The sequence below is a fragment of the Oreochromis aureus genome, linkage group 17, assembly GCF_013358895.1.
Source record: "Oreochromis aureus strain Israel breed Guangdong linkage group 17, ZZ_aureus, whole genome shotgun sequence".
NCBI classification, from domain to species: domain Eukaryota; kingdom Metazoa; phylum Chordata; class Actinopteri; order Cichliformes; family Cichlidae; genus Oreochromis; species Oreochromis aureus.
The window spans coordinates 28,657,726-28,676,258 of NC_052958.1; the positions used below are offsets into that span (position 1 = coordinate 28,657,726).

Sequence of the window (18,533 nt, forward strand, 5' to 3'; positions counted from 1 at the left end):
ACCTCGCGTCAGTGTGTATCGAAGAGTTGTCACAGGAGGTGGTAAGAGCGGCTTGGGAGGGAGCAAGAGTAGCCCAGCAGAAAGAAGTTGCGTGGGCGGCTGTCCTTTTGGCTTCCTCTCAGGACGTCATGCTGCAGCCAGGCGCGGCTCTCCAGGAAGTCAAACCTGATGACCTGATGCAGGCACAAAGGGATGACCCCACGATGAAGGAGGTCATCAAACTTAAAGAGTCTAATGTCAGACTCAGTGAGAGTATCAGGAGGTCGTTAGAAGGATCTGCTTGTAAACTGCTTCGCGAGTGGGACCGATTACACCTCGAAAATGGAATCTTGTACAGACGAACACCTGAACGGAAACAGCTAGTCCTACCTCTCCTGTACCAGCCTATGGTATTGGAACATCTTCATGACCAGATGGGTCATGTCGGTACTGAGAGGGTCCTTCATCTTGCACGAGGGAGGTTCTATTGGCCTCACATGAAGAGGTGCATAGAGGACTACGTCACTAAGAAATGCTGTTGCATTAAAGAAAACAAACCCACAGTTCATGTGCGTGCACCCATGGGCAACCTGAAGTCCAACTCACCGCTTGAACTTGTCTGTATAGACTACCTACATCTCGAGAAAAGCAAAGACGGGTATGAATACATTTTGGTGGTGGTCGACCACTTTACATGGTTCGCTCAGGCCTACCCGACCAAGAACAAATCCGGGCGGACTGCAGCAGAGCGGATCTACAATGATTTTATACCTTGCTTCGGGTTCCCCAACAAGGTCCATCACGATCAGGGGCGAGAGTTCGAAAATGAGCTCTTCCGAACTCTTGGGCAGCTCTCAGGGGTTGGTCATTCTCGGACATCCCCATACCACCCCCAGAGTAATCCCGCAGAACGATTCAACCACACCTTGCTGCAGGTGTTGCGCACCCTGACAGACAAAGAAAAGGAAACATGGAAAGATCATCTCCTGCAGGTTGTACACGCATATAACTGTACTCGTCATGAGTCCACTGGTTATTCCCCACATTTCTTGCTTTTTGGCTGTCATCCCCGCCTTCCAGTGGATCTTTTGTTCGGCCTGGTTGAGGAAACTGAACCAGTGTCGCACAGGGGGTATGCTGAAAAGTGGCGTAAGAGAATGACAGAGGCCTATCAGGTTGCCACCAAAAATAGCCTCTCAGCTAGTGCTAAGGGGAAGTCTTACTATGATCAGAAGGTGAGGGGAGTGGTACTGAAACCAGGGGACAGAGTGTTGGTGAGGAACTTAGGCGAGCGTGGTGGACCCGGCAAATTACGCTCCTACTGGGAGAACAGGAAATATGTGGTCAAGGAACAGGTTTCGGATAACCCAGTGTATGTCGTCCATCCAGAGGGTAATGACCAGGGAAGAACTCGGACCCTGCACCGAAACTTGCTCCTGTTGGTCAATGATTTGCCAGTAGAGTTCCCACCACAACCAACTAAACTAACTTTAAGATCGACACACAAACAGACCAATGATCGAGTGAGGGGTAAAGACAGGGAAGGACGGATAGAAAATGCTGAGACCTCTGATTCAGATGATGACCCGGGCAGTGGCTATTGGCTGAGGGTTCCACCGACCCAGGCTGAGTTCAGAACAACCGTCCCTTCCGAGAAACAGGCTGTCAGCCAGGACAGAATGGAACTGGGGAGGCAGACGCAGGCTCGGTTCGAAGAATCTGTTCAGAGTCTGGGGGATCATGAAGAGCCAGAACAAAGGACACCTGTAACAGATGCCGAGGACATTGCTGAGAACCTGCCAGAGATGGCTGGAGCCCACAAGGGAGGTTGATTAGGAAGAGAGGGTCCCATGGCAACTCAGGCTGGAGATGAAGTTGAGACTCACCAGTGCGACCGCAAGGGGAGTGACAGTTCGGCAGCCCTTAACTTGCCTCAGTCAGGGGTAGAACCCGAGTCCTCTCGACATGACTGTTGTGATGAGCAGGCAGCAGACTCTCCGTCTAACTCACCTGCCCCACTGAGGCGATCCACCCGACAGAGGCGTCCAGGCCAAATGCTCACCTATTCATCTCTAGGTCATCCAACATACCAGTCACGGCCCACTGTAAATGTGGTAGATACTTACCTCGTGCCTTCGGCCACCCTGTGGCCCCCACAACCAAGCTTATCTTCATTCCAAGGCCCACCGGTCGTCCAGTTCCCATATCTATCTCTTCTTTACCCCATATGTAGTTATTAGGAAGGAGCCATAAACTATGGTGGTTACCTAATCCTAGAGAACCAAACATTCCTAAGTGCTTCAAGTTTTAATTTAAGGGTTTTGATTATTCACTGTGTGAGATTTGATAAGAATACAGAGACTGTAAGTGCAAATTCGTTCCAAGTGTCAGGAGCCACTTTTGTTGTAGGGGAGCGTGTGGCACCCCTGTGAGGGAATGGCCACATTGATATTATTTTGTGTAAAGCACTCATGTAACGGGACATTTTTTCATTACTATATGTATTTATTTTCAGTTTCTTTAAAAGGATAGAAAATCCATGAAAAAGGGATTCATTTTATGTTAGAAAGCAGTGAGGGCGGAACTTTGGTGGTTGCTCCAGGGTTTCGGGGTGCAGTGAGTGGAGCCCACCTTCCGCTGCTTCCTCAGACACGTTCTGGAGGAAAGCAGAGACGCATCGTGTCTTCCTTACTCCGCTCTTCACCTGCTTTTACAGGTAACATATTTGTCATCGTGGTCTTCATCCTTGGGACCCGTAACAATAACTTAAGTGCAATTTAATCTACAACATTTGATGTGAAAACTGACCATGAGCACCACAGATGCAGTGAACCAATTTAACATCATCCTTTACTCTATATTCAGGGCAGTACTGCAAGCTAATCTTTCACGAAACATTTGGATAACTGTTACGGCCCAGTCTAGGGGTACAGGAACGTAACATAAGAGTTGAAAAGATTGACCCCGCCCAGGTCCCCAAAACCATAGACAGGGGAAAAACGATTTCTTAGTGAACAGTGGTTTATTGTCTAAGCTGAAGTGTGACTCCGGGGTGAACAAAGGCCAAAATAACAAACAAAACCAGCTTAATCAGTCAAGGAGGTGCTACCTAAACCCTACGTAATGTAAAAGAACAAACAAAAGACAAATGCTACGCCTAACTCCCTAACTGAATAAACAGGAGGAAACAATACAGAAAACAACAAGGCAGCTCACCTTCGGCTTTAGTGACTATTTACAAGGTGCTATTTACAAGAGAAGGCTAATTTACACACTATATACAAGCTCAATAGGTCACGAGAATCACAAATATCACAGAGTTTGGAGGCCAGGGTCAGGTCCGCTGCTGCTGTCAGTTGATGCCTCGGGACAACTGCTGGTGACAGATTTTGAAGCAACCATATCAGCAGCCGTCAGCTGCCGTCAGCTTATCCAATCAGGGACCTGCAGAGACTTAAAGACACAGAACAAGAAACAGTTACCAAAACACATTATGGCCAGGGCCATAACAATAACAAATGTTCTTCTCTGACTAAAGTTAGCACGCATTCTTTTCTCTCCCTGAAAATGCTGCAGCTGCTAGCGTGTTTGAAATGACCCGCTACAAAATGTTAATACCTTCATGCCCAGCCCTCTTCAGTAGCTAGCTAGTGCGTGGACCACGACTTATGGATACCCCACTTTAACTCTGAAGATAAATGCTATAAATGATAGGAGCCTCTTTTGAAAATGTAGAACGGAGATATGTGTATTAAAATGTAGGGAGTAAAAGTAAAAAGTTCTCAGAAAAACAAATACTCAAGTAAAGTCAAGTTACCTGAAAATTCTATTTACGTACCTTAGACAAGTATTTGTACTTCATTACTTCCAAAAACTGAACATTGTATATTGTTAACTATACTGTTCTCCATTCTTCACTTATTTTTTGTGCCCAGAGTATAATTGCCAATAGCGTTTAGAATAGAATTTAAAAGATGAATATAGCAGAAATATCGGCTGCAAGAATATTTGGTACTGTTAGCTGAAATTGATGAATTCAGTAGAGCAATTTTACCATAGATCCTTGTATAAATATTTAGTCCATTCCTCAATCCATTTTCTTCCGCTTCTCAGTTTTGTTATATACAATGTTGGGCAAGTTACTTCGAGAAAGTAATTAATCATAGTTACTAGTTACTTCTTCAAAAAAGTAACTGAGTAAGTAACTGAGTTACAAGATATTGGTAGACAGGCCGCGACATTCGCGGCTAAAACACCGTAGTTGGTGACAGAAAAACGGGGTATTTTAAAACTTTACCACCATTGCTGCCTGTGATTTAAAATGCATTCTGGGATACCTGGTTGCCAAGTCCACACAAGCAATCGATTATCTAGGATCGACCTGTCTTGACTTACTTTGCACGGCAACCAATCAAATGTTAGAGAAGCTGCATGGGCAGCGTTAACCCCGCCCACTTAGTTTGATGGGTGAGGCTGACAGATAAAATTATTTCAAGGAGAGAGATGAAGGGGACAAAAGTGCCAAAATAAATTAAATAAATAAATCATTAAATACTTAATTAAAACTGTCAATAATTATTTAAATGTGTTATTAATTAATCAAATATGTCAATAATTAATTAAATGTGTCAATAATTAATTAATTACATGTGTCGTAAATATTTATGTAATTAATTATTTCCGATTGTAATTAATTATTGCCACATTTAATTAATTATTTAATGGTGTATTTAATTAATTCATTATGGCAGTCCTGGCGTTCATGATGCCATATCATTTTTGATTGGCTGACATGGTGCATTTTTCCACCAACACGAACAGGCTGGGTTTTTTTTTTTTTTTTTTTTTTTTTGGTCATAAGCAGAGAGTGCTCGCTAGCGCCGTCCTTAGACAGTAAACGTGACAAAACTATTCAGAAAAAAACACGCATATATATTGTTTATAATGACTCTGGTTTTACGTGGCCTATCAACACAATTTAAAAACTGGTATATATCACCTTGTTGCTTTGTCATCTTGAAGTGATCATGTGACTGGCATGTGATTACCACGACTACTTTATTCTTCCTCAGTCTAACAGCAGCACTCATGCAATTGTTTTGTCCCCCTAGCTCCAGGTGTTGTGCCAAAAAGTGATCGTCGGGCAGAAAGTGATTGCTGCTTAAAGCTGTAGCGCCCAGATTACTTACAGCTACTTCCGTGCAACTGATATAAGATGCGGTAAGCTGAACACAGCTTCAACCGTCTGTTTGTTGAAAAAAATTAACATGACCGCATTTTCTTGTTAGTAACAGTAATGGCGTTGTAACGATAGAAATAGTAATTAGTTAGATTACTCGTTACTGAAAAATGTAATGCCGTTACTTGTAACACCGTTATTCCCATCACTGGTTATATATAAATTGTTATAAACAGTTATGGCAACATCATCCTCTTGCTTTTGCACAATCATGCTTTCGGTGGGACAGTTTTAGTTTTCTGAATTTTGTTTGTGTTCTTATGACTACCTTTACTGATGGAGATGGTCTAATTAAGTGTGCCTATGCCAAGAGGCACACTTATTACTATTCGTCGGATTTATTATTCTTATTATTATTATTTTCCTTTTTCCGCCTAACCCGAGTTTAGGTGTAGTTTATTTTCGTTGTGCTGACTTTTGACAATCACTTACAATAACTGTACTGCATGCTAGCTAGCACAACGGAGTTTCTATACAGCTGTGTGCGCGCTAAGTTACTGATGTTGAACTTTATGACAGCCTCCCCTGTCATTCTCTCGCCTGTTGAAACTTCAGTCATGAAACTGATCAATGATCGGCTTTTCTCTCTTGTTTGTTTATCGCGCTAAACAACAGCAGCACGTTTAAGCTTGATCAGCTGTTGTTAGAATTCATTTGATTTTAATTTCTAGTATCAGCTGATGTTTGCTGGAGCCACAGCTGTAAAAACGGCTGGTCCAAACCAGGAGATGTCCTTACTGAATCATCAGAGCTGAACTGGTGATGGAGAAACAGGTTTACCTTTTAGGTGACATGAATGAGTTGAAGGGAAGTTATGAACTGTTTCTGAGAGACAAATAAAGACCAAGCTCCTTTTTTGTGTAGCTGACAGCTGGTAACTGTGCAGGGGCGGATCTAGCAAAGCTTTTGCCAGGGGGCCAGGTAGGGCATTAACAGAGAAAGGTGGACACAAAGATATACTTTTCTTTCTTACTCTCATATAAAATATTTAGCTTTTATTAAATAGTTATCTGAATCTTACAACCAAAGTTTGTATAACAATACACAAGACATTGTTAATCATTCAGAACACTGTGTAAGAATAACAAAAAACAAAAAGTGAATGCAAACGTGCATAAATATTTATTTTACGTGTTTGATGTGTGTGGCGGGGCGTGGTCTGCAGTGCCGCTGCAGGGGAGGTGGACCCACGTGCGTAAAATCTGTGCTCTCTCGGCTGTTTTTTGGGTGTGTGTTGGGCTGTGAGTTGAAAAGCTACAGCCGGCTGTGTGGGTACACCAACCATGTGTGAAAAGTGGTCCATAACATAATGCTTCAAAGCGTGTTCATGCAAACATTGTCAGGTCTGCCATGGTACAATGGGACTTCTGCTCATGAACCTGTGTGCACAGCGTCTGCAAATCGGGGCTGTACGAAGTCACCTCATCTTTACCCAAAACTGTAAGCTGTTATCTGTGAGGCACGAGCGGTGTTTGTTTTTACCATAGTTCATGGTGGAGAATGGCTGCGCTGCTGAGTTTTGCTCTCTGTAGCCATATGAATGGCAAACTACACTGATTAGCAGCGGCATAGGCACACTTAAAATTTCTTCCGAAATTTCGCTTTCTAGTTGCCATTGTATTCCCAGCAAACATGGCTCTTATGACCCATGTAGGGCCCATTCTGGACAAACCCAGAAATGTACGGAAGTATTGCACATTTGACCCCCATAATTACAATAAATTACTGTGCTTGAATACAAACACACGTGTGTATTTATAGCTTTGTGGGGACATCTCACTGACATAATGCCTTCCCAAGCCGTGTACCCTAACCATCAAAAATGAATGCTTAACCCTGACCCTGACCCTAAACCTAACTGTAACCTAATTGTAACCATGACACTAAAACCACATTTTGAGTCTCAAAGATGGCTTCAAACTCGTGGGGTCAGGAATCTTGGTCCCCACAAAGACGTTAATACCCATCCACACACACACACACACACACACACAGGAGAGTTCAATAATTCAATGTGTTTTTGTCTTTATTACAGTGACAGAAAACGTTATCAATCACTGACAATCACTATGTAATATAAATTCATCACACTTGAGACTTTGTGTGTATATTTTAGATCAGTTTCATACACCGCACTATGCAGCCGGCTTGAACATGGGGTCATTGGCGAAGAGAGTCCCCACATCTTGATCCCCTCCCTCTTTGGTGGGGCACTGGGCTGAGACTGAGGTTGGGAAAGGCTCGATGGTGGGTTCCATTTCTCCGGGAATCTGAGGGTCGGGCTTAAGTGGGAGAGTGACTCCAACTCCAGGCCCACCGGCAGGGACATCAGGGAAGGAAGGCAGGGTCACAGGCTGGCCCAGGGCAGGCAAGACTGTTACTATTCCCTCTGGATCCTTGTGGGGTGTGGCCCCAAGTCTGTGCCCATGGCTGTGCTCGTGTTCATGCAGGTGACTGTGTGAGTGTGCGTCATCATGGGTATGTTCAGTCTCTACACCCAGCAGGTGGAGCTGCTTCTCCCTCTCAGATGCCTGAAGGAGAGATAGAGATAGCAGTATATTAAGGTGTGTACAGAATACTGTAGTTAAGCAACCTTAAGTAGATATGCAAGTATGTGCTTAAAGTGTGTTGGTGTAGCCATCTTTGTAATGAAAACAACAAAGAACAGCTTTGGGGTCCCTAGCTATGTCCCCCCTTCTTAAGGGTGTCAAATTCCATCTTTCAGCTCATCCATTTGGATACTGTTACAGCTTAGGGATGTGCTCACTGTGACAGACCATTTTGACAACATAGGCTTGTGTTGCAGATCACTGTCTGCTCAACTCACCTGTCAGCTAGATGGTGCAATTTTCAATGTAAATTTAAAATGTTTGTAAATGTCAGTGCTTTACTCATAGATTCCAGTTCACAAAAGTTTTCATTCACTCATGTCTGATTCTCAAGCCTAAAGAATGATTTTTTGGGGCTCTAATTTAAAACTGCATTGCTGATTAAGCCTTTCATTGCAAGATATGCACTATACCTCTAATGAGGAAAAACTACACCAGTGGTCATTTGGATTTTTAAGTACACATCAACAGTTTGTGTTGATTTAGTAAGTGCTAGAATGGGGTGACAAAAGTTCAAATTATGAGATATTTTGTCTGCTTCTGTATTTCCCAGGGTATTCCCACATCAGCTCTGGTGCATATATGATGTGAAACAGCCCTCCCATTTATCCAAGCTTGGAACAGGCACAGGGACCATGCTAGCTGTGACCTCCTGAGATTGAGAGTTGGGTTCTTCTTCTGGTCTTGAATCAGGGGACTTTAACATGTGAGATGATTGTGTACTACTGCACTATCGAGCTGACAGGCTGAAGTCGATTCAAATCACAGTATTCATCACATATGCTTTATGCGACTGAAAGGTATCTAAATAATACAGATATGACATGCTAGTGAGTCTTACCTCAGGCTCATAGATCTCACAGTTGACATCGACTTTTCCCTCACCCCAAAGAGGCTGGAAGAGGGATGCCTTACAGAAGCCCTTGTGCTAAGAGGAGAAAAAGAAAGAAAAACTTAAGAGAGGATTGAGGATGCCTGTGGTTTTACTACAGCGGAACAATTACACATACTGAATGAAAAAGTAATTCTCTGCTTTCACAAATTAGTCAGTGACATGAACTTAGAACATAGTGGTTTAGAGCTTTGAGTGGAAAGCAGAGGTCTTTTATAGCAGCATTAAAAACTAAAATGACCCCCTGATCAGAAAAGCCATACTGCACTCACTGATCTCATCAACCCGTGTGATTACAACTTTACATGAGTGAGACTAATAATTCTTTCTCCTGACTCACAGCAAACTCGCAGTCCATAGGGGGGCAGTTCTCAGCTGTCACTGCTTCTGTGCTGTGGGGGCAGGTGGTCTCCTGGATGGTGTATTCCACACGGTAAACTGAACCTGCGACAACCTGGACACACAAACACAAAAAGCATAACAATATGTCAGTCTAAATGAGAGTCCATGATGAATAAAGGATCTTTCTTATCCCTGTTAATATTCTCATTCATTTCAGATTGATCGAGGGCTTTTCAGTGAACCTTTCGCACAATGTGACAATATTGAATTATAATAGTTTAGCCCAGAAGTAATAACTGGATGTACTAGTTTTTCAGTGTCACTCAGTGTTAGGTTGATTTTGATAATAGTTGTCATTGTTGTACTTAAATTTGTAAACCTCGTCTTAAACTGTATGTTTAGAGATTTTCCTGTTCCTCCCCTACACATCTAGGATGGTGGGGGAGGCAATTAGCTATAGTGTTTAATTGCAGACATTGCATGTAAGGTTCTGGGTGTCCTTATAGGATGTTTTGCTTCCTGCCCTTTATGCCCTCACCTGTGCTTGTGTATCATGAGACCGTTAAAAAGGGGTTAAGCCACATACAGGGTGACCAGCAGAAAGTCACGTATATAGAGACACAGAATAAAAGGCTGAAGGGGAGACTGGTTCTTTGGAGTCGTCTGAGGTCGAGGGCAGAGGTGCTGTTCTGAGATCCGATCAGGCTTCCCTTGCTAGCAAGTTAAAACCGGTTAAGTTGTTTGTCCTGCTTTGTTAACGGGTGATGATGCTCTGAACCAGCAGGGCTGCTAGGGTAGACCCAACACTTAGCAATTATCTACAATAAGTATTTGGTTAGATAGAATGTTTCTATGTCACATATCTTGATGTTTCTTTTGGATATGTGGTAATCTTACCTGTGCAGTAGCACGGGAGATTTTGAGCAGAGTGAACCGATTGGCCGGCCTGCTCTGGTTGTGGAATTTCTCCAGAGAGTGGGTCACAGTCTTCTGAACTTTAGCTTCCTCATTATTGCGAGGTAAATCTGGACAGCCGGGACAGCCCCCATGCACCCTACCTGCAGGAATAGAGCAGAACAAAAAAGTGGTTTTAAATGTTTGTGCTGCACGAAACCTGTAATTTCACCAAATTGTCTCATAAGGTGCAGCCTGTTTTGAATTTTCCTCCATAAAGTATGCGGCTGTATATGTAGAACTGGTTGTCGTCATAGATATGATCGTTAAAAATCGCAACTCCTTTTTTTATATATATGTAATATTTTTCATACCTGGTCTGATAACACAACTGTATTTGTAGAGGCGCTCCACTCTATGCACCTTATTGATGAAGATAGCAGCTTTGCATTGTCCATATACCTGCAAACACAAATACAATATATCAATATACCAAATGACTTTTTCCCCTTCCAACTTCTGTAGTAATGCTTATGGAACGAAAACCTAAGATGATCACTATGCTGAAACAGAAAGATTTGAGTTAGGATTTTAAGAAAGCCTCGACCCCGTGTTCTCTGTGTGTGCGCACGTGTGTGTGTGGTTTGTGGGCTCTTACCTTGATGTTTTCCCTTGGACGAATGTCACAGCTCTTCCAGTCCCTCTTGCTGAGAACGCTGCAGTTGGTCTCCACAACATCCAGAGTCAGGTAGAAAACCTCACCATTCTCACCCTGTAACACACACACACACACACACACACACACACACACACACACACAGAGTTTATCAAACAATATTTACAGTCAATGAAACTCTTATGGAATTTATCATGAGTGGTTACTGGTTTGAGTTTGAGTAATCCGTGATATTTCACGGTGTAGTGATAATTTGTTTTCCACCTGATTCTCAATCTGACAACATTGAAAATCATTCAGATTTTCAATCTTGACCCTTTTCGACCAGGTAGTGTTAGCAAAATACAAACACTATTTTTGAGGCTAGCCAATCATATCATGTTCAATAAACAGGCTGACTCGATCCACCTTCATAAAAGTGGATGTAGTTCATTTCTGTTTCACTAATTTTAATAGAATTCCAGGGAAAACGTTATGCAAACTGTTTTCTATAATCTTCTATAATCTTTTCTTTTCTACAATCAAACAGAACAACAATGCACTGAACTGGTCTGGCACTTTGTTAGAAAGTAATTCCACCCTAAACAGCACTGGTCTTTCATACAGTAATAATGCTCCAAGCTCAGCAGCATGGCTTACATGTCTCTTTATGTGGGCGTTGGATAGGTGGTGCAGGCTGAAGATGTAGCCCTCCTTCCTGTCCTGGTTGATTTTGGTAAGAGCCAGTTCAGCAGCTGCTTTTGTTGATGCGTCTTCACATGAGGCTGGCTCCATGCCACCATGCTCCACTGGTGCACCATTGATGGTCACACAACCCAACGCCAGCAGCAGTAACAGCACGCAGGTCTTCATGGTATAGGCCTGGGACGACTCTCTTACACACTGTCACACTCGAGCTTCCAAAAGAGCTGTGTTGAGATGGAGAGGTCACATTTTATATCCTGCTACCCACGTGCGCACACACACACACACACACACACACACACACACACGCACACACACACACACACAAACTTGCACAATAAGTTATCAGTTGTTAAATAAACAGGCTGTACACTCTCTCTTCTTTTGGATCAATAGGCACATGATCCAGTGTTGCCACACAGTTGAGCCTAATCGACGACATGGCATAATGTTTTGACCTTCTTCAGTTTGCTTAACCTTCTTCTTGAAGTGGTGGATAATGCTCTTATCCAGCTGTTGCAGCGTGCTCACTCTCACCTGGATGGTACAGGTGGCATTGTTAGAATCATGTTTTTTTTTTAAAATTTCTCCAGTGCTTTAATTCCATTCAGCTACTTCTTCTGAGTGAGAAGCTGCTCAGGATGGCTGTCACCACCTTCTGAATGTTAGCAAGACTGAAGAGATGGGGGTTGACTTCCTGAGGAAAAAAACTGCGACATCATTGGTCAGAATTTGGAGGCATTTGACTCAGTGAGGGACAGGTGGTCACTGAACAAACTGCTGTCCATCAAGGACAAGCCATCACACCTGCTCCACTCCACACTGTTGAGGTAGCAGAGCCCTGTTTCTCTGAGATCGATTCAACCTCGCTGCCATAAAGAACGCTTTAGGAAATGATTCCTACCAATGTCTAAAAAGCTGCATAGCAACTCTTCATTCTGTGATAAATGAACACACTTGTCATACACAAGATCCCAAACATACTTTTATATTATACCTTCATGAAGCTGTTTTTCTTAGATTTAAATGGTACATATTATTTATTAATGGATTTTGCACTTTTGTCTTACACAATGTACGTCTTAGTTTTCCTGTTTTTAACTTTTACACTTATATAAAACTTACATGGCATTTTTCTTTTTCTTTTTTAAAAAGGAGTTTTGCCTTTCCACTGTTGCCAAGTACATTCTTGATTTTTGGCATTTACTCTGTATTATTGTCTTTACCTTACAATACAAAGTGCTTTGAGGTGACCGTACTGTAGTTGTGATTCTGCGCTATACAGTATGAAATGGCGGGGGCACTGCAGCTCAGCTGATGCTAGCGAGGGAGTTAGAATTTTTCTCCTCGTCCAACAGTGGAAGTTCCAAGTTGGTTAACTCGTCTCCTTTAGTGTTTGTAAAGAGATCCACCTTTCTCCTGGACACATTTGGACATTTAAAAAAACAATTCTTTCTGTATTTGCTTTCTTTTTCCTCTTATATTTCAAAGCTCTAAAAACAAGGCTCTTGGTCAATCTGTCATGGACCCATCTGTCTTTTGGTGGACAGGAATATTTTTTGGAGTGACACAAACACCTGGTTGTACTGTAAAGAGTTTTAAATGTAGAAAAAATGCCGGAGGCACTGCCTGACTTTTCATGTAAATAGTTGTATAAACCTTTGTTGTTTGCTAAATTTGTACACAGGTTTTTGAAGTTGATAGAGTGATTTGTTAAACATTTTTGTGGTTTTCACAGAAAAAAAATCCATATCCTAGTCTTATTTTATGTTTGTGTGATTTTAGGCCAAAACGAAAAAAAATAAATGCAAAATTAGACGTGAGATTGTTATGAAAAGAATGATACCAAATAACAATGCGGACCCTTTTAAAGGTAAAATATAAAGGAAAAATCAAGAGTAGCCAAAAACAGATAATTATCCCCTTGTACCTACAGGGTTAATATTAACACATATGCGAGTCTGAAAATGTTCTTTGTGGGGCCTTTTGGCAAACTGATGCTGGACTTCCAGTAAGGATGATCAAACAGCTGGTATCTGCTGCTCTGCAGGCCAAAGGCTGGTTCAGACAAACTGAGAGGTCATAGTGCATTGGGACACAGGGTATGTTTATTTTTTAATACCTAAATAGTGAGAAATCCTCATAGTTAGTGTCACTGACAAATTCAGCTAATGAGACTAACAACAGTGGAGCCAAAGTATTTTATAAATACTCCAGCACTGAATACTCAAAGGAAATAGGTTGCACACACATAAAACTTTGATAGCTGACAATTCTCAAATACACCTATTTATTTGGCCAAGCCAACAAAGACGCAAATGTTTCATTCTTTTAGCCTTTATTAGACCATGAAACAAATTGGAGGTCATATATATTTCTATATATCAGTCTGTCAGATGACTGGTTTGAAAGACTCACAAAGTAATGATTTTTCCTAATCTCTTAATAACAACAGCTTATATTAACAGTCCTTAAAAGCTTATATTCGTCGAACAAAGACAGCACTCAACATATTTCAAAACATCCATCCATCCATCCATTCACTTCCGCTTATCCTTTTCAGGGTCGCGGGGGGCGCTGGAGCCTATCCCAGCTGTCATAGGGCGAGAGGCGGGGTTCACCCTGGACAGGTCGCCAGTCTGTCGCAGGGCTAACACACAGGGACAGACAACCATTCGCACTCACATTCACTCACACATTCACACCTAGTGGCAATTTGGATTATCCAATTAACCTATTTCAAAACATGAAAACAGTTATTCGAAGAATATTATGAAGGTAAACATGGTTCTCCTGCCACTCTGCATTTCTTTGATTTTGAACATGTAACTTTTCCAGCCAGAGAAGATAATCTATATAAGCACTTTCTCAGAGAGAGAGAGGGAGTGATGTATTGGAGCTCAATGCTCAACACAGTGACACCTACAGTACTTGTCTATTCTTCTTGAGATCTCTAGATCTCTTTTTGATCTGTTCATTTCTTACCATTTTCTTCTGATTATGTTGTGCATGACTTTTTTACATTCATTTTTCACTACTATTACCCGTTCTTGATTGTAAAGGTCAGTACGCATTTCTCCTATCCTGGTTGATGCACTCCAGACGTCTTCTGTACTGTTACTGCATCAGGGCTCTTGCAGCCCTGCACACACACACACACACACACACACACACACACACACACACACACACACAATATTCACACATGACTAGTCTGAAAATTTTCCTTTGCAGGGCCTGTTGGCACTGTGATGCGAGACTTCCCGTAAGGATGATCAAACAAACAGCTGTCTGGCCAGACTTTTCTGGTTCAGACAAACTGACAGGTCATAGTATACTGGGGAACAGGGTAAATGGACTAAAAAAATACAGTTGTTTATTTTTAATACTTAAATACTCATAGAAATTCTCATAGTTGGTGTAATTGACCCGGCAACATATTTAGGGTGTATCCTGCCCTATGATAGTTGGGATAGGCTTCAGCCCACTTGCGATAAGGATAAGCAGAAGAGAACGGATGGATGGATGGATGGATAGTGTAACTGACAAATTTAACTAATGAGACTAACAACAGTTGAGTCAAAGTATTATATGAACACTCCAATACTGAATACCCAAAGGTGATAGGTTGCACATATACAAATCTCAAATACAGCACTTTGATTGGGGTAGCTGTAGCTCAACAGGTAGAGCACGTCACCTACTAATGGGAAGGTTGTTGGGCTTGATCGCCCCGTCTGTTCCAGTCTGCATGCCAAATATCCTTGCGCAAGATACTAACCTCAAGTTGCTCTCCGATGCTAATGTTTTGTTGCCTTGTGGGCTTTAACAGTCCTTGGTGTACTATCGCTATGTGATTTATTACAATTACTGAAGGCTGCATTACAACCCGCGAAAAATCATATGTTGTTCTGAAAGCAGACAGAAAGAAAACATATTACTGATACGAGATCACTGCAAAAAGTGCAGCCTTACCTAATGTTCACCCTACTTTTACTTATTTTACATTAAGATTTTAAAATTTAGTTGGTATTGCTTTCAGAAGTGCACACGATTATTGCAGCTGATAGCAATGCTATCCATCAAGTCTAACAGTCTGCAGTCGATGAACTAACCTCAGCTAACGCCAGCTAACAATATTAGCTTGGTGGCGAGTAGCCTTCAGTAATTGTAATAAATCACACAGCAATAGTACATTCATGTAGTTCAATCCAAAGTATTCAGAATACAATACTTACATTGAGTAACTGAAAGAAATATATTACAAACTATTGGCCATGTGAATAAATATATGCAGAATGTGTGCTGGTGCTTGTCATGGCCTACGTCAGTCATAAAAATGACAAAAAAACAGTTTTGGACTCCCTAGCTATGGTCCCCCTTCTTCACAACACTATAGGGTTTGAATTTAATTTTTTAACTCTTCCATCTGGACAATGTTACTGCGCAAAATTAGAGGTGTGTTCGCTGTGACTGAGATTTTTGATGCCATACACCACTTAGCACAATACTTTGTGCTAAGATTAAAATATCTCTGGACTTCAGAATTTTCTATCATCTTTGGTGAAATTATTCCGATTGCTCATCAACAAAATTCCTGTTGGCCAAGAATGGTACTTTTTTTTGTTTTGTTTTGTTTTGTTTTTTTAAGCCACACCACTACCAATAGTGCACTGTAGCTAGCTAGGTATATGATGTTTCATGAACTGTTGAAGCATCCTTCTGATGATGTTGATAAAAAAAAAAATCAATCCAATCCAGTTCAATTCAATTCTGAGGAAGAGTTGGAGTCTAAAAAAAGAGGAAGTGATCAATGGTGAGGACAAACGCAAATGACCTATGATGATGTTTATGGCACAAGTACACATCATCAGTTTGTGTTAATTTTATCTTTTCCCGAAGACCGAGGTGAAAGTTTAACAGGCTGAATTTTAACCAACTAAAAACACAGAATCCATTATAGATAATTTTTTCATCTGCTAAAAAAACAATGAAGTTTTTAAAAAATGTCATTATTGTAATACAAATTGAATACAGAGATCCTATTTTGGAGAGTCTTACCTCAGGCTCATAGATCTCACACTGCAGATCAATTTTTTTATCTTTAGTGAAAGATTGGATGAGGAATGCCTTACAGAAGCCCTTGTGCCGAGGTGAGAAAAAGAAATGAAAAATTGAGAGAAAGCAGAGGATTGACTATACCCGTGGCTTTGCTACAGTTTAACAGGCTGTGTCTCAATTCAGGGGCTTCATCCTTCGGAGGCCGCATTTGAAGGCCGATTATGTCAGCTGCATGACGAAGGCTGTCCCAATTCGAAGGCTGCTCCAAATGCGCCCTTCATTTCCCAGAGTTTGAAGGACGGGTCAGGTGTATCCTTCGTGGCCCAACCTATCCCAGAATTCATAGCGTGGCCTAGCCAATTCCAGTTTCCAACAATGGCGGCAGCTACCTAGTTGTAATATTACTCTAATTACTCTTTGCAATACTTTATTAATTAATTGAGTATTTAAAGAGTTTGAGATATAACTCTTTCTGGGTCACAAAATAAACTTTTAACATATTTTCAGGCGAGAATGTAGCTGTGTAAACCTCAAATATATATTTGAGGTTGCAAAAGTGCTCCGATGTTTTCGGAGACGTCTGTTACCCACCAGCTCGATAGCAGATTGGATGAGTCAGTTCATGTAGAGATGAAATTTAGTTTTTCTTAGTCTACCAAGGTCAGAGTGTTAGTAACCTCTAACTAACAATCTGATTTAGGTCTTTCTGGACCAGTCTGCAGAAAAGAGGAGCTTTGCGAATTAGGCAGACTTGGCTTCACAAATCAGACAAAATAGCATTATATCTGGTACATTCACTCTTCTTAAGGAAATCATTTGATGTTTTATAACTCTGGTTCCCTCTGGGTCTGTAGCTCTGCCCAGGGCCTACCCAGAGACTCTGCTAGAGGCCTAAGTTAACCCATGACCCCTGGAGGAACCTAAACCAGTCCAGCTGCCACCAGTCTGAGCCAGAAGGGGTCCCTTTTCTCTTCACCATCATGTGGTTTTCCTCCTCTTTCATCTGCATCATCAACATTTGTGCCCAAATGGACTCCATACTGTATGCCACTACTGGCCTCCGGCCATTTCAGAGAAGTTAAATCTCTTTCATTGATGCTGAGGGCCTGAGGGTCTACATCTGCGCTGTTGTCCTCCACCCAAGCCTCCCAAGGGTCCCCTTCACTGTTGTCGGGCTCTTGAGGGTCTGCCACCTGACCTCAAAACTGCTTCAATGTTGCCAGGTCCAGACACACACATAAAAGGCAAGCAGTCGGCGTTACTAATGCCTTTACTTTTTTCAGTAACGAGTAATCTAATTAATTACTATTTCTATTGTTTTAACGCTGTTACCGTTACTAACAAGAAAATGCGGTGCGGTCGCATTACTATTTTTCAACAAACAGACGGTTGAAGCTGTGGTCATCTTATATCAGTTTCCAGAGACTGAAAGAAGGCGGCTGAAGTAGCTGTCTACGTAAGTAATATGGGCGCTACAGCTTTAAGCAGCTGCGCGTGCTCCCGCGGACAGCAATCACTTTCTGGCATATGATCACTTTTTGGCACAACACCTGTAGCTAAGGGGGCAAAACAATCGCATGAATGCTGCTGTTTGACTGAGGAAGAATAAAGTAGTTGGGGTAAGCCAATCACATGACCACTTCACGATGACAAAGCAACAAGGTGATATATACCAAACAACAAATAAACAACAAATATTCTTCTCTGACTAAAGTTAGCTCGCATTCTTTTCTGTCCCTGAAAATATTGCAGTTGGATTTTTAGCCTGCTAGTATGTTTGAAATCCCCTCCCACTTATAAAATTTTAATCCCTTTATGCTCACACCTCTTCAGTAGCTAGCTACTGTGCCGACCACAACTTATGGATACCCCACTTTAACCCTGAGGATAAATGCTATAAATGATAGGAGCCTGTTTTCAAAATGTCGAATGTAGATATTTGTGTTAAAATGTAGGGAGTTAAAGTAAAAAGTTGTCAGAAAAACAAGTACTCAAGTAAAGTCAAGTTACCTGAAAATTCTATTTAAGTACCTCAAACAAGTATTTTTACTTCATTACTTCCCACATCTGAACATTGTATATCATTAACTATACTGTTCTCCATTCTTCACTTTCTTTTTGTGCTGTATAGATATTAAGCCCAGAGTATAATGACCA

The 18,533-nt window shown here is 41.7% G+C and overlaps 1 protein-coding gene across 1 annotated transcript; it reads right to left on the bottom strand.

Annotated features, from left to right (window-relative positions):
* Positions 1-7,226: 7,226 nt before the first annotated feature.
* Positions 7,227-11,549, bottom strand: LOC116330455 (fetuin-B-like). Its single transcript, XM_031752794.2, has 7 exons — positions 11,271-11,549; positions 10,614-10,727; positions 10,330-10,417; positions 9,959-10,119; positions 9,060-9,173; positions 8,669-8,755; positions 7,227-7,749 (listed from the first exon to the last, which is right to left on the bottom strand). Exons 1-7 carry the CDS (start codon positions 11,481-11,483, stop codon positions 7,354-7,356), a joined length of 1,173 nt encoding a protein of 390 aa, XP_031608654.2. The 5' UTR covers positions 11,484-11,549; the 3' UTR covers positions 7,227-7,353.
* Between the last annotated feature and the right edge of the window lie 6,984 nt (positions 11,550-18,533).